Source organism: Drosophila serrata, unplaced genomic scaffold (assembly GCF_035046125.1).
Source record: "Drosophila serrata isolate PLE 108 unplaced genomic scaffold, ASM3504612v1 contig_240, whole genome shotgun sequence".
Taxonomy (NCBI): Eukaryota; Metazoa; Arthropoda; class Insecta; order Diptera; family Drosophilidae; genus Drosophila; species Drosophila serrata.
This window is the reverse complement of record NW_028257138.1, coordinates 5,478,715-5,495,861: the sequence shown is the minus strand read 5'-3', so window position 1 is coordinate 5,495,861 and position 17,147 is coordinate 5,478,715. Positions and strand designations below refer to the sequence as shown.

Below are 17,147 nucleotides of genomic sequence, written 5' to 3'. Positions count from 1 at the left end.
GCCAGCATCTGTGCAATTAACATAATTTCAGCAAAATGCTCACTTGGACAAAATGCCGAGGTAGTTTAACTTATTTGCATATTAAATAAAGTGTCCAAGTCTGGATAAGTGGAAATTCAGTTATCATTTATATCTTTAAAGTATTCATTGGGATTGAGATTAGCTTAGCTCTTATCTTCGCTCTTGAATCTGTTTTAGATAAATCTGAGCTTTGAAAAAAGGTTAGAAAATACTTTTGAAACTATAGAAGCTTATTATATTAAAGACCCAATTAAAATGTAAGAATTTCCCTTTAAAAATTAATAAGAAAACTCTGAAATTTCTCTTAGACAACTTTATTTCAAACAAGCTTTACAGATTGTTTAAAATAATATGCGGAGCTATGACCATATTACGATCTGCCCATTTCAGATATTTTGCTATTAGTTATGTGATCGTTTACTTGTCACAACCTAATAAACTTTTTATATGCCACAGTCATAGCCTTTTTTTCTGCCGCTTACTGTCTTTATAGCACTTATTACGGGTCGGTCGATGTTATGTCAAAACTAGATTCACATTTCTCAAAGGGTGTGTTTTTTGGGGATCAGCGCAAAAGGTTCAAAGCGTGTGAAGTGCTTATTGTTTAGCTGTCTCTGCGGAATTATATAAACAGCTTTTTAATGTTTTTAATTGTTACGTGTTTTGCGTACATTGTGTGTCACAACAAAAAGCAAAAACAAAGAAAAGAAAAAGAAGTACAATAGGAAAACCGGATTGAAAAAGAACTTGCTTTTAAAAGAAAGCTAAATAGAAACATATAATTATAAATTAGGAACTGCAAGTCTTAATAAATAAATTACTTTTACTAAAACAATTATATACAGTCATAAAAATTACCAGCATAAAATGAGAAATAATAAGAGAAATGATAATGCTTTTAAGAAATTTTAATTTCATACCTTTTACCCATCTTGTGTTCTTCTTATCAATGCTCTTAATCTAAATTTTCTTTTGATTTAAAGAAACTTTTGAATTATTTATCAAAAATTTACCAAGTCACTCAATTTCGCGCCTTTATTTGTGCCTCGTCATGTGCAACAAGTGGCAACAAATTGAAGAAGACGTTGATTAGAATCCACACTTTGCGACATCAGACATCAGCTTTGGTAAAAAAATCCCCCGAGATTTTCCCTCATTTATTTGTCTTTCTTTTTTTTATTTATTAATGTTTTTTAGTTTATGATGAGATATGTGTCAATCGAATGTGTGGCAGCAACCGAGAAAAACCTGCTGATTTTTGCTTTGGCATTTCGCTCAAAAATATTGCAAGAAATGTAAACAGGAACAGAGAGCCTGTTGGCTGCTTGCTGCCTGGTACCATGACACATTTACCAACATTTTGCGAATGACAAATCTGGCAAAGGCATTCGGTCGATGTCCACCTGTTGTTGTTGTTACAGAGTTGGAAAAGCAAACAAGCAACGCCGTCGGGGCTCCACTGTCTCTCATGCCGCGTGCCTCATGCCGCGTGCCTCATGTTTCATGTCTCTCTCGGCAGCGAAGCTGGAAAAGTCCGACAATTTTAGTATAGGAAAAGTGTAAATGCTCTTTTTACTTTTTACTTGCTATAAACCAAGTAGGCTTTCTTTTTGGCTGCCAGGAAGACATTATACACTTCAAAACAAAATTAATTAAAGCCGAAATTCAAACTAAATCATATACACAGAACCAAAAATTTAAAAGATTTTCCCTAAAACAAAAGTGAGGCAAAATGGTGCGGAGACGACGGCCTAAGAGATCCAGGAGAACTGCCGAATTGGATCCATTGAGGGAATTCCTTGAACCCTATTTGGTCGATGATCCTGAACTTCAGGAATTACTGCCGGAGATTTTGCGTATGCTTCATGAAATTCCCGATGCAGCATAGTTCATAATTTCCCACAAATTTGGTAACCTAAAAACTATTTTATATTATATTTTATAATATGAATGATGCCAACTTTCTGTGATTTTCTTGCAGCTTTCCCCTTTTTATAGAGTACACACAAAACTACTTTCGATGTCGCCATTAGCAGACTTTTCTTGGTTTGGAAAATTTTTGTGCAGTTCGGACGTTTGTTGAGCACCACGGGGGGCGGGGGGATGGAGGCTCGGCTGGAAGGTTATATAATAACAGGCCATGGAGAGAAGCTACCGCCACAGCATCTGTCTTTGGGTGCAATCAACCTGAAATTGGAATGCCATGCGATTGGAATTCGTTACCAAATATTGATGACAGTAATAGCCCCAGGAGCATGCCGCCAAGTCTTTTTTCTGAGCGTTAGGAATCACTTTACATAACCGTTGAAGAGAAGCTACTACTGAAGCCGCTAATAAAATCCGCGAAACTACCAAGTTACGCAGACTCCAAAATGGGAGAAAAACGCCCCACCAATTGCGACTTGTTGCCGCCGCCTCCGCCGCCGTTGGCCTAATTACAGTTGTTGGCCAAAAGCCGATGTTTGCTGGATGCTGTTGGCATGGGCGAGAGAGCGTGGGCGTGGGCGATATCCAGGCGCCACAATTAAGATGCGGTTCCAAAAGCGCCACCTTTCACGGGAATGCCTCAAGGGGCAGGCTGGCTAACTGTCTGGTGGTTTTCTTTAACCTCAATGTTCTCTGATTTTGGCGAAAACAATGTGTACCTTCATTAATTTTGATTTAATTAAATAAAGGTCGTGTTCAGAATTAGCTTTTGTTTTTTTATATAAATCTAAAAAAAAGAGAAAGAGTATTTCAAGTTACTCAAAGTTGAAGATTTAGCTTAAGATTCTCAAAGGTTGTAAACTCTTAAATCCCTGTATGACTTTAATTAACAAAGTAACAAAGCTCTGTTTCTAATAGCTTTCATGAAATAGAATAAATTAAGGTAAATAATAAATTATCAACCCAAAATTTCACAAAGTTATTAAACTTTAAATGTGTTCATTTATTTAAAAGTATTCGAACCTAAAAATACAATTGAAAAACAATTGCTAAACTTTATAAGTATGTTACTTAAGTTTGGCTTCCCAACTTAACATCACAGTTTAACCTTTTAGTATTTGGCCTTTAATTCTCTTTAAAATATTCATGTTTATAGTAAATTTTAATGTCTTAGCTTTAGTTGTTCTAAGGCTTTAAATTTAAATTGAAAGCCTTGAAAGGTTTCTTACCAGCTTCTAGAATCAGCACTAATCAAGTGTAGAAACAAGAAGAGGACTGGGGTTAAGGGGTCATTAAAGTGTTAGCACAACAATTAAGAGTCTCCCGACTCGTTAAACCCAATCCTGGTGCCCGGCAATTAAGCACTTTTGCCTGATACCCACATACTTATACCAAAAATACAAACATGTCTTTTAAGCCGTCGTAAGATGATATGCAAATGAGATGGACGGCCGGAAAGTGTGTCAGGCGTAAAGCAAACACCGAACAGAAGCCGCAAAAAACCCTCTCATCAAGGCCACAAGGCAAGGAGAAGCTGGGGACCATATCTGGTGATGGGATTGGGTTTGGGATTGGGTTTGGGATTGGGACTGGAAGTTAACCCCTTGTCCCCGGCACTTAAAAACTTATGACTCTCTTTCAACAGTGATTTTCAGTGTCACGCTACACCGAAGCGGGATAAACCGAAAAAAGCAAAATACAAAAATTACAACAATTTCGATGCAGCGGCAGCAACAAACAAAAAATACCAAAACTAAAACATTACTCGTGACCTTGAGATTGGCGGCATTAACCCATTACAAAATAAGAGGTGTTTTTTTAAGCAATTAAGAAAAGTAAATATACATATATATAATATAGGTAAAAAAAAAAGGAAAGGACATATTTTATAAAACCAGTATAGGAACGAAAACATAATTAAATATATGTGAAAAATATATAAAATAAATAATAAAACAGACGCTTGATTAAGTTAACCGTACTTGTATACCGAAGAATAACTTTAAATCTTATTTATCCTAACTTTAAATAAATGTAAAGACAAGATTTAAATGGGTTAATGCTGCCACTGATCGCTGACATTGCCACGTTCTGCCTTACTCTTGGTATTGGCAATTTTCCCCCAGCCCCAAAAACGTACGAAATGTTGCAAGAATCTCAGCGGAGGCAAAGCCAAAAATAAAAACTACAGATAATTGCAGTCGTAACAATCCGAACGAGATAATAACGAAAAAACAGAAGCACAACAACTAAAAAAAAAACAAAACACAATTACTAAAGTCGGCGAAAGAAGTGGATGACCCTGCCCCTCAGGTGATTGCATGTGGCACGTGTTCATGACATTCCTCCCAGTCCAACTTTGTGGCACTTTTAATGGCATTGCGACCCAATTGTTATCGCTTTGCAAATGCAGATCATATGCTATGTGATCATTTTTAATCGTTAATCGATTGTTATCGCCTTGGAAATGCAGATCATATGATCATATGCTATGTGATTATTTTTAATCGTTAATCTATTGCAAATCGATTCGTAATTGTTTAAATTAATTGTAGATTCAGAAAGAGAATTAAAGAGATGTTTCTGTAAGATATTGCTCATAAAAATTTTTAAAAATAAACTAAATGATATATAATATATAACAATTTTTAACATAGTTACAAATTTAAGTTCCCTTTCTTACTTCCTCTTGCAATTTCTTGATAAAACTTTACCTTTTTTTATCGGTAAACACTTTATTTAAAAACCTATATAATAAAAAATTCCCAATATCCATAAATAAGCAGTGGCTCAGTAAATATTATTATTTAGGCTTGTTGCAAGGTCATTTTGCTCAGCGTTTCGCCTCTGCGAAACTTCCTTCAAGTGTTTAATTTTTTCCCCTCCAGTTTTTTTTTTTGCTCACTGTGGATGTGGTAAGAATGCATGTAAAAATGGTTATTGAATTTATGATTAATGTCTGTGCACATTGTTTGTCATTGGGGAGCCGACAAATTGGCCCGGCCAAGGGCAACCAGTGCGGCAAGAAAACCAAGATAAACCCCAAAGATAAACGGGAAGAGATAGCTGCCAAAGCTGCTGCTGCGGTGGGAACAGAAAGAAAAAAAATACAAAAGAAATAAAGCCAGAGACAAGGCCCAGACGCAGTGACAACACCAGCAAACAGGCAATGGAATAATCCCAAGATGCAGATAGCCTGAAATGAGATATAAACAAAACAAATGACGGGCAATCACAACAAATCGCGCAATGAGCAAGGAGGAGGAGGAGGAGGAGGCGCGGCACAAAGCAAATTTTATGTGTGTGTGTGTATGTGTTTGTTACTTGCATTTTAATTTGGCCGAAATGCAGACGTAACCCGATGCCGGGCCAAATATTTCGACAGGCCGGGAGGGGGGGCTGCTTCAATTGCAATTACCTTGGCGTCGCGCCACCGGAGCACGCAACCGAACCGAGGCGCAGTATTGGGACGTTCGGGACGTGGACGTGCCAAGTGCTCCGCCGTCTAACGGGCTAAACGGATCGAACCCACAGACAAGCCCCATCTTGTCGAAGGAAAGCGAAACGAAACGAAACGAAAGACTTAGGCAAAAAACTTGCTCGGCACGCGCCAAAAGGGGGAGCGGGTCTGTGGTTGCATTTGGGGGCGTCGAACATGTTGGCTCAATCAGCTGACTAATCTGGGCAAGTTGAGCAAGGTCGGTAAATATTTACAAGGGGAGAAAAGATTAGAGGTTTATATTATAACAAAGATATATTTTATAAATTAAGTTAAGTTAAAATAATAAAAACTAAAGTTAAGGTAATAAATTTGGTTCAAATATAACCCATTTATCAAAAATACTACAACCTTTATATCACTTTAAAAAATAATTCGTAGTATTTTTTCTTATTATCTTTGAATAGTAATTAAAAATAAAGTTACAAAAGTTTTAGTTGTAAAATTTATTGACGATCAAATATTTTCTTTATATAATATTAACTTATTTACATTTACTTTTTTAATATTTAATTTAATTTTTCCCCCGTGTAATTTAATTACCAAACTATAAACACAAGAAGCTAAGCGATTGTTTTATATTTAGAGAGAAGCCAGCTATATTATCTGCCTTAAATCAGCACTTTGGGAGCTTCAGCTATTTCCCATCCAACAAGCATGCGATCCGCAGTCCAACAAGTTGGCTTTAAGCCACCGATCGGGCCTTGTTGAGCTTTCTTGCAACCGAGACTCGGTCAGTCGAGTAACGAAGCTCAAGCCAGACGGTTGCCAACTCAGTTTGATCGCCGCGTCTTACCTCTACGGATTGGAGTGTGTCACTTGCCGTGGGAAATAGCCGAAAGGATACCCCCGTTTTGCCTTCGAATTGGATCCGATCCGATACGTAACGTGCCACGAGTGTGACGAAAGCTAAGAGAGAGATAGAGAAAGAGCGCCGAGATAGTGACGACGTAACCGTTACGCCCAAGTGCAGGCCAACAGCCGCCAGTGCATTTGCCAATTTGCCCCATTTTGTGTGTCCGACTGAGCGTGAGTCAGTGAGTGAGCGGGGGGAGTGAGTGAGTGAGTGTGGCGAGTGTGCCAAGTGAGTGTGTGTGTGTCCCAGTGAGTGCTTCGATCTGACTCGTTCCCATGCGGCCCACCGTGGAGGACCGGGGTCGTCTGCTGATGACCTTGCTGCTGCACTGTCTGCTGGCCATGCAGGTGTTCGGCCGGGCAGGTGCCTTCACCCTGCTCTCGCCCTTCAGCTACACCTCGCTGACGTTCAAGAATCTTCTCAACTCGGTGCTGTTGTCGAGCAATGCCAACCTGGCAGGCGGAGGACGTAACCTCAAGTCGGATGTCCTTGAAGATGCCTCACTTATAACGGTGAGTTTGGGATGGAAAGAGAAATGAGATCAAGGATAGCTCAGGGGGGATTTTGATTGAGTTCATAACGTTTTCCCCATTAATTTTCATGTATCATCGTGTCCCCCAAGTCGGTCAAATATTTCCGCTTGACTTCCCCCCCTTTTGGGCATTCACAGAGGTTTATCTAACAGTTTTTACTTGATTTCTGTTTGGGTTTTTCGCTTTGTTATAGTTACGGTTTTCTTAACGAACAATCATTTGTAGTTCTGCTATTTATTTTTGTCGGATTCTTTTGCTTGTGTGTCAAATGAATTTACACTATTCAATAGAAGACTCGAAAAGAAAGTCCCATCGTCTAGTGAAAAGTGTAAATTTTCGTTCTGAGAGTTCATTGACCAAGAACCATTTAGAGCTTTGATTTGAGTTACCTGCGGAGGGGTAATGGTCACCTGTCGTGTTCAACTGCAGTTGGAATTGCAATTGGAAGTGTGTTTTGGTAAGCAAGTGGAGAGAGTGGAGAGTGGAGAGTGGAGAGTGTAAGTGTGGTCGTAACTCGTGAAAATTTCGTTGCCTTTTTATGGCGTTAATCATGTCTAACTTCGTCGAATGAGTTAACTCGCGCGTACGTAACGGCTGGATTAATTTCTTAAGCTGAGGCTAATTAAAAGATTTATGAGCATTGCATTGCATTGCCGCTGGTGTTAAATAACACTTGAGGTGTTGGAGTCTCTTAGCCTTATCTCAGTTAAAGAACGGTCAAGAGTGCAATCATTAACGCCTCCGAGAAATCCATACAGGTTTTTGAATTTATTTATTTGTTTAGTGCTTTTACAGCAAAACAAAAGGGTTAGCCTTCGATGGAATATGTATCGGATACGAAATAAGCATTTTATGGTCGAAAGCGAGTGCTTTTTTAGAATTCATAGCCACATTTCGTTGGACAATGACCTTGCGCCCATTTACAAAGCTTAGTTGTTACGTTTCCATCAATTAGATCAACATTTTCATTAGGCTTAAGCACGTTCCAGGGGTTTTCCCTGGGTTTCCCTGAAGGCCAGAAAATTTGCATGTTACCTTAAAGGTTGAAAAGTAGTTTCACAAAGCCCATCTAGTAAGATCAGTAACCAAATAAAGCTAAAGATTACCCAATATTTCGGGAGAAGTCAACAAACAGTTTGCGGTGAAAATGAGAAGAGCCAATAGAGCCAGGTTAAGAGCCGGTGGCAAAAGAGTTATTAACATGTGTACGAGTACACATTGGCGATGTAACGTAACGTATTTATGCGATTTACGTGATTCGCTATATTGCGCAGACCCCAGAAACTAATAAAGGGTGCACACACAGGTACACCCTGTCTTTTGTCAACTGCTCAAAGTGGATCTTATGCAAAGTCACGGCTGGGCTTACTACAGCGCGTGTCTGCTCGGAATAAAACACCAAAACGCCTCTCCGTAATTTCTGCACGTTGCCAAATTGCATAATGGTAAGGCCTGATAGATACACAGATATATACACTATTTCTCTCTGGGGGGAGACACCTTTAACGGTGGCGAGCACAATAACAAATTGAAATTGTCAACGCAACACAATAATCAACGTGCAATTAGCCTGGGTCCCTCCAGTCCACGTCCAGTGCTTGACTGACTTTGAAATATGGGTTAGCAGTCGGAGTTGGCTCTGGGCCATCCCCATCCTCCATCGACCTCCCTCCCACCCAAAATGTCAACGAGGAAGGCCCGCAGTTATCCCCGATAATCAGGAAATAACATAGTTGCAACTCTTGGCTCAACGCTCCATTTTCCCCCTATTGTTTTTTGCATACAAAAAGAAAAGGTTTCGGGTTTTTGCCTTAATTTGAATTTAAAGATTTCCGCATTGCCGGAGCTGCCAAAGACTGGCAAATGGATGTCGTTGGGAGTGATTATGTCGAGGTGTTGTAACTAAACTTGAGGAAAATGTGTCCAAGTTCAGGAACCTCTCAATGGATTATAAATTTTCACAAGTTCCTGTAAGCAATTCTTAAAGAATATGTAGAATATGTAAATCAATCACCAAGTTAATTATCGTTTTAAATATTATTTTTAATCGAACGGTAATCAAATTCTAGAAACCCTAATCGATGCATAATTATCTCTAGTCTCTGCTCCTCTTGATTCCAAAGAGTTCAAATGTGATTAACCTCTAAGATTTTAATGCCATTAAAACGATGTCAGTCGGCGGCCCAGAAAATGCATCCGAAGAAGACCTGACATCAAATGAGAGGGGAGGATGGATGAATAGATGAAGAAAAACCAGTTGGGGTCGATGATGCGCTGACATCGAGACGCTTCGAACGGCAATCATTATAATGAGAGAGAAGAGTGATAAAAGCCAAGTCAATATCAAGGTCAGTTACAAAATGAGCGATGGTCTCCCACTTGAATATATATCGACACCGAGCCCCATCCATCCGACTCGGACTTGGACTTGGGCTCCTCCAAAAAGGTAAATCCGCTGACAAGCTCACCTCAAGTTCGAGCATCAAAAGTGTTTTATGCAAATGTTTCAAATAAAGGCGCGCCGAAAGCAACAGCAGACCCTCCAAGCGTTGACACCAAAAATTTGCATTGAATTCACAAAAGCAAACGAAAACATGGAAGTCCATGTACCATGCAACACTGGATGTACAGTGGCTATTTCTTACGCTAATTCATATTGTAAAACTTCATAAATTTCGATAATTTTAAAAAGAATGATATAGAGGAGAATAAAATTAATAGGTATAACACATTGGATATTGAAGAAACTCCTTAGAAATTAACAAGGTCCAAATTACGACACTTGCAGGGTATAATAGTTTCAGTCAGGAGCTTAAAACAAAGTGAAGGAGGCATTTACGACCCTATAAATCATATATATTCTTGATCAGGATAAAAAGCAGAATCGATCTACATATGTTTGGTGGAAAAATAAATTTTTAAAATTTTTTTCAATTTTTATAAGGGATTACATCGTTTAAATTGTCAAAAAAATTTACAAAAACATTTAATTTTTCTTTTTTAATTTTTAATTGAGTATGCAGATTTATTAACCCCATAAAAACTCACCTAAGACAGCTTTCCGATTTAAAATTTGTGCCTTTTTGGTTAAGTTATAAGTTATTTAAATCTTTGATTTGTTAAAAAAAAAAGTCATAAAAAATGCTCATAAAATATTGATTAAAAAATGTTCCTTGCAGTAAGTACCCACTGTACACGCAACATTGCTAATTAGCGTGGACACAAACCGGAGGCAGGCAAACACGAAAAATTAGTGGGTCATGATGAGCGATATGATAATCGCGCCCCAAGACTACTTTATAGGTGCTAATAAAGTTTTGGCGGCTTCTTTTTTTCGGCCATAAGCGAACGCATAAGTTCACTTAGCGAAACCGTAAAAATATATGAATATAGAAACAGCAAAAATGAATAATAATAAAAATAAGACAGACAATCCATTTTTCGCATTGGCCCAGGTCGAAAACTCACAACAGTTGTACATTTACTTTTTCTACCGGTCGCTGCTGGCTTGCCGCCGCCTCTCCTCCCCTCCCCACACTCCCCTCATTTATTTAATTATAGATTTTCCAACATTTGCGCGCATTGTTTGCAGCCGGCAATTTATTTGATTTATTCACTGCGCCTGTGCCTGGTCTTTGTATTTAAATTGGCGTTAAAACAAACAATTCAAATATTTGTGCAATATTCGTTGGTCCAGCGTGTGCTTTTTGTCTTATTATTAGTTTACACAATAAATGAGTTTATTTAGGTTTTCCACATGATTGCCGCTGGAATCGGATAAAACCTTAAAATATTCAATTAAATAAAGAGGCATTATAAACCAGAGTTTATTATTTTATTTATAAGAAGGAAGTTTGATAAATTTTTGGTGCAATTTGTGTGGATTGTTTTCTTGCTGTTTTAGGTAAAGATATTTTTCTTGTCTGAAGATAAATATTGCTGAATTTTTTTATTGCTGCCCATTTACGTGAATTTCCAAACCTTTTTTTAAGATTGGCCAACATGGTTGAGGCGGGCGGGAAAATCCATCTGCCGGCCCGCACTTTGTTGCATTTTGCACGTCTTTGCAACGCCTTCCTGCCAAGCTCTGTGCTAATATTGGCCCGGCCTGTTGTTTCGCAAAAATGTGTGTCAAGCCAAGGAAAACAAAAAACTTCACCGAGTAGCATCGCCATCGCCAGCGGCATCGGCATCTCCTCCAGCAGCTGTTGCAACCTTTCGGGGCTTGGCCAAGTCACTTTCTGCGCCGGCTTCTTCGCACCTCGTTCGCTCGCTGGCTCATTTATTCTTTTTCAGCTTCGAACAAAGACATTATGCAACAGTTAAACAGGCAAGGAAATTGCCAAAAAAAAATATATACATTCGGGTAAATAAAAACAAACCAAATTTATGCTCAAACATTTGGCAAAAATCGGCCGAAAAGAGAGCAGGAAAAAGAGACTTGACTGCCTTACTTTGCGTACCACTTCCTCGTGTTGTCCAACCAGCCGGCAAAGTCAGTTGGCCAATTGCAGTGTTTATATTATTTTTACTTTTGTTTCTTTTGTATTTTTTGGGCCATTCGCTGCCAAGGTTAATTAAAATGCCAGCCAGCAGCTCATAGAGAGTCGAGTCTCTGGCGGCTTATGTTTTTATTTTGTTTGTGAGTTTAAGTAATCGCGTGTTTATAACTTAACTTCTGCAATTGTATTATGAGTTTTTCTCTTTTTTGTATTTTTGTATATTTTTTTTGGGCACCCACTACCCCATTACATAACAAAACTTATCAAAAGTATCACGGATTTTGGTTAAAACCTATAAGCAGGAAGAAAAGTATGCTGTCATACAGTGCGTATGCGTGATACGTGACTGGGTTAAACTATGGGGATGTACTTATAAAGGTAGTTCCAATAAAGCGTCTCTCCATGATCATCATTCTTGAGAATAGTTTTAAGCAGTGTCAATAATAACATTCTTTATATATGTATGTATATATAAATATATATATCTTACGACCGCCAGAATAATTTCATTATTCAAAGCCCAGCCAGGCACAGAGCAATTTGCTCGTAGACCGCAACAGCTTGGCGACTGGCAACTTTATTAACTTGTTGATGCCACAAATTAAAATTCATTAGTTCCAAATGACTGTGGTTAAGGCCAGATGGAGTGACTCCTTGACGATGACGTCCCCAGTGGATTCCCAGGGTGTTTTTTTCCACCTGCTCTGACACCCAACTAAACTATGCAAATTGAAGAGCTGTGAGAGCAGGTGGAAAAAAAAGAAAGATGAAATAAACCTCGACCAAGGCAACTCAATTTCACACTGCCATGATTTGCACTTCTAACACCTTTCTCTCCTGGATTTCTTTCCGGTTTTTCCTGCCCTCTCGTTCAGCCCAAATTAATACGCAAATACGGCTATCCATCGGAGACGCACACGGTGGTGACGAAGGATGGCTATATCCTGGAAATGCATCGCATTCCCAAGAAGGGAGCCCAACCGGTGCTCCTGATGCATGGGATCCTGGATACCTCGGCCACGTGGGTGCTGATGGGTCCCAAGTCTGGATTGGGTAAGTCTCAGGAGAGTTTACAACAAATAGAGATTTATATAACATGTAAAAGAGGCTTTAATTCTGTAAATCCTACCATCCCTTTCAGGCTACATGCTCTCCGATCTCGGCTATGACGTTTGGATGGGCAACTCACGGGGCAATCGCTACTCCAAGAACCACACCAGCCTGAACAGTGACTACCAGGAGTTTTGGGACTTCACCTTCCACGAGATGGGCAAGTACGATCTGCCGGCAAACATCGACTATATCCTGAGCAAGACCGGCTACGAGCAGGTGCATTATATTGGCCACTCGCAGGGCACGGCCATCTTCTGGGTTCTGTGCTCCGAGCAGCCGGCTTACACCCAAAAGATCACCTCGATGCACGCCTTGGCCCCCATTGCCTATATCCACGACATGAAGAGCCCCCTGTTTCGAACACTTGTGCTGTTCCTCGATTTCCTCACGGTGAGTTTCCATTTCACATTTCACATTTTGAATTTTCCATTTCCAAATTCGTGTTCAACCCCGTTCTCATTCTCATGGCAGGCGGCCACACGAATGCTGCGCATCACGGAATTCATGCCCAACACCAAATTCCTAGTGGACCACAGTCAGGTTGTGTGCCACGACAACGCCATGACGCAGGATGTCTGCTCCAATATCCTGTTTTTGGTCGCCGGCTACAATTCTGAACAGTTGAACAAAGTAAGAGAGAAGTGCACTGGGAAAAGTTATTGGGGGATTAAGAGTTAATTAAATTTATGTTCCCCAAAATGGAGTATATAGTAAGTATTAAAGCACTCTTCAATTTTAGTAGGCTTTCCTAGTAGGTATTTCCCTTATTTAATCCAAATCAATTGTGTTTTGTAAAGATTTTTCCCTCTGTATAGTATGTGTGCATAGGAAAAGGGAAAACAAGGCCTGGAATTGCATTTTCATTGTGTTTTGGCCACGATTTCGCGTGACTTGCAGGCACGCTGAGAGGCATCGATTTGGGTTTTTTGGGGGAATCCCTGTCCTCGGGCTGTTCTTCCCATGGTTTTCATTAAGTTGGCACTTAATTAAGCCACCTCAACTCGTTGCCAATTGGGTTTACACTTCGACATGTCACATCCAATCAAGTGTGGGCAATGTTTTAAAATTTAACTAAACTCGAAACACATTAGTTTTGCACTAACTCGTGGCCCAAAATGCAAATTTACACACAATTGTAGTGGCAGTAATGTGGTTACGGCAATTATCGATAGCCTGCAGGTAATTCCCTCTATTGGACACACACACACACGACATCTTAATGCCACGATGTTTGCATTAAATAAGCTCAATGCCCTGGCAAAACTTTAGGCCGATAATCGGCCGCAAGCTAAACACCCGCAGATTCAAAATTATGGCCCACAAAATGCGGCGGCTTAAATTACTCGAACCGCATGCAGGCGGCACCGAGACCCCTTTGAACCCCGACATTGAAAAGGGTGTCATTATCCATTATGTCAACGGCCGGCCAAGAGTGGGCGTGGGATTGTCTTCGTGTTGTCCTCGCCGGCGATGTTTGAAATTGGCATAATTAACCGGCACAAATGCTTGGATGGCAGGGATGCTGGGATGCTGGGAGGCCGACAGAGCCTGGCTGCCAGAGATGGCCGACAACAAGCGACAATGCATGCAAATTAGGCGCGATTCTGTGACCCAACATGGACCTGGACCTCGAACCCACACCGTTACCTTGCCCTTTATCAGTAATTTAGCTCGATATAGCCATGTATGGGGCACAGGGAACACGGTTCTGTGTTGTTACATTGTGTCCGGAACAGGTGTAACAGGCAGAATTTCAGACCATGCACTGGGGAAAATCAGGAGACTAATAACAGAGGAAATTATTTAATAAATAAGAAGATTTTCAGCTTTTTGATAGTTATAAATATAATTACTTACAGACCATGCTGCCTGTGATGCTTAGCCACACACCCTCGGGTGCCTCCATAAAGCAACTGGAACACTTTGGCCAATTGATGAAATCGGGACACTTCCGGAAGTTCGACCGGGGATACCTACGGAACCAGCTGGAGTACAACAGGATGACGCCGCCAGACTATGACCTGTCCCGGGTCAAGGTTCCTGTGGCTCTGTACTATTCCGTGAATGATTTGCTTGTATCCACCACTGGCGTGGATCGGTTGGCCCGGGAGCTGCCGAATGTGATCGATAAGTACTTGGTGCCCATGGAGCGTTTCAATCACTTGGACTTCCTCTGGGCCATCGATGTGAAGCCGCTGGTGTACAATCGCTTGGTGCGCAATGTGCGACGCATGGAGAATCATCGGACCAAGTTAACAGCCAACTTGGCCAGCTATTTGGCCATGCAGCTGCAGCATCAGCATCTTCGCCAGCAAATGATGCAGCAGCAGATGAGGGAGGGCCGACTACCGCCTAATGTGCACTTGCCACACGGATTGGGCATGGAACTGGTCTCCATGAGCACCTTGCCACCCGCCACACCACCGCCAACGACAACAACAGGAGAACCGAGGGATGACGACGACGACGAGGAGGTCCTGACCACCACCAGCAGCAGCTACAGCAGCCCAACCACGGAGATTCCAACGGAGACGTGACTTTGACCAAGCCCTTTTCGTTCCAATTTCATATGACTGTGATGACATTTTTAAACAATTTACCGATCGCAGCATCGCCAGGAGGCAGGGAGACCTCCAGGTCAGGTGCAATCTCTCAGGCGCAAATCCATATCCATGCATCCAAGTACCATCCTTCCACACACACAAATACACACAGAGCCGCTCTTGTTTTCCACCAGAATTATTTGATTCGTTTTCTGTGCTACCCTAAAACACTTTAATTTATGTGTACAAATTTACGAGTAATTTTAAAAGTACGTTTATGTTTAATAAAAGAGATATTTTAAGGAAAAAATACGAGTTTTTTTGTTACTAAAATTAAAGAATGGATGGAACAAGGAGAGAGTTAAGGGATAGTGCCATTCAATAGCTTGAAACTCGGTGAAGGAATCGTTTCCGGCCTTATAAATCATATATATTCTTGATCAGTATGAAAAGACGAGTCGATCTAGCTATGTCTGATTAAAAATAATTTTTTGAATTTTTTTTTTCACTTTTTTTCCCAAAAAAGTTACATTATCACAACTGCCAAAAATTGACAAAAATTTGGATTTCTTTTAAATTAAATTTGAGTATGCAGAATTAATATTATAATAAAAACTAGCATAGGACAGCTTTCGGAATTGAAATTAGGACCTTTTTGGTCAAGTTATGAGATTTTAAAAATTTTATTTGTAGGCAAAATTGTCATATAAAATATAGATAAATATCGACTCAAAGAATTGTCAGTCAGAAGCTTTAAACTAAGTGAAGGAGTCATTTCCGACCCTATAAATCATATATATTCTTGATCAGCATCAAAAGCTGAATCGATCTAGCTATGTTCGGGTAAAATTGATTTTTTTCAAAATTTTAAAAATTGTATTAAAAAAAAATGTTGACAAAAACTGACAAAATTTTAAATTGTTAATTTAAAATGTAGATTTGTTATTCTAAGAAATACTTACACAACAAGCTTTCCGAATTGAAATTAATGCATTTTTGGCTGAGTTATGAATAATTTTCAAATCGACTTGGACTTCCCGAAATGAGTTCCTCTTTTTATTTAATAAGATATATTTTTTTAATTCTAAATAAGTTATTTTATTTATTTTATTCAAATTAAAAGATAACTTCGCGTATTCTTCATATATTACACATACATGTATACTACACTCTGTGTCGAACCGCCAGCGGTGGAAAGTATGCAACATATTTTTTCTTATTTATTTTTCGGCACCCATTTTCATGCTATGACTTTTATCGATTACATCGGTTTTATATGAATTTAATTAAAGAACAAATACAAATTTTCCAGTAGAAAAAGCACAGCGAACTCAACCTCAGAAATGACCAAAAAGCAATGGGTCCTGGGAGAATGTATATTGGGAGAAAAGCCGGCTGCAGGCAGCAAACAGCACCAACGCTTAATTGCGACTTAAAACGCAACAGCCAGCGCGCGAAACTTTATCCTGGCCACAGCAGAAGTCGCAGCCGCAGGGCCAAGACCAAGGTTACACTGAAAAAAATGTAGAAGAAATAAAAATAATATAAATATTGATAAGCACTTTAAATTCAAATTATATAAAGGGGTTTTAAAGTACTTGTAAATACATATTCTTATACAAATTCATTTATTCATTTACTAAAACTGTAAATAACATTTCTTTTTCTTTATTGAAGAGATTATTTTCTCTGTTTCCAGACCCGGACCCGGGACTGAAAATGTCGCCTGCGGACCGCAGTTGTGCACTTGCAGCGACAACTTTAAGCCGCCTTCCCAATGAATTGCCTTCATTTGTCGTCGTTTGGCGTCTGGCAGCCGGGAGTCCCAAGTCCCGAGACCCGAGATCCAGGACCCAAGACCCGCGACCATCCACCGTCCAGGAGCAGCAGAAGAAATTGCAGCGTCTGTGACTGTAGGCAAACTTACCGCGCTCACTGTTGCTGAATAAACAGGCAAACACAAACACAGTGGGTGACAGCCGCAGAATGGGATTAAGGCAAGCCAGCATAAAAGTCGCACTTTTCAGGTGATATTACCTCTGGGCTGAATGAGACGACTGTTGCCGGCAGTCCGAAGGGAAATGAAAAATGCAGTTCCTGTCGGTGGCTGAGTTGTTGTCAACGGACTAATGTCGAATTGCTTCCGTTGCGAAT

At 39.9% G+C, this 17,147-nt stretch overlaps 1 protein-coding gene and 1 long non-coding RNA gene across 2 annotated transcripts; both read left to right on the top strand.

Annotated features, from left to right (window-relative positions):
* Positions 1-1,232: 1,232 nt before the first annotated feature.
* LOC110183469 (uncharacterized) lies at positions 1,233-2,712 on the top strand. The gene is made up of 2 exons (XR_002319609.2): positions 1,233-1,931; positions 2,003-2,712. It is a non-coding gene; the product is annotated as an uncharacterized LOC110183469 (long non-coding RNA).
* A 3,466-nt stretch (positions 2,713-6,178) lies between these two features.
* Positions 6,179-15,303, top strand: LOC110183434 (lipase 3). The gene is made up of 5 exons (XM_020951715.2): positions 6,179-6,814; positions 12,213-12,390; positions 12,479-12,840; positions 12,922-13,080; positions 14,310-15,303. Exons 1-5 carry the CDS (start codon positions 6,578-6,580, stop codon positions 14,985-14,987), a joined length of 1,614 nt encoding a protein of 537 aa, XP_020807374.2. The 5' UTR covers positions 6,179-6,577; the 3' UTR covers positions 14,988-15,303.
* Positions 15,304-17,147: the final 1,844 nt, after the last annotated feature.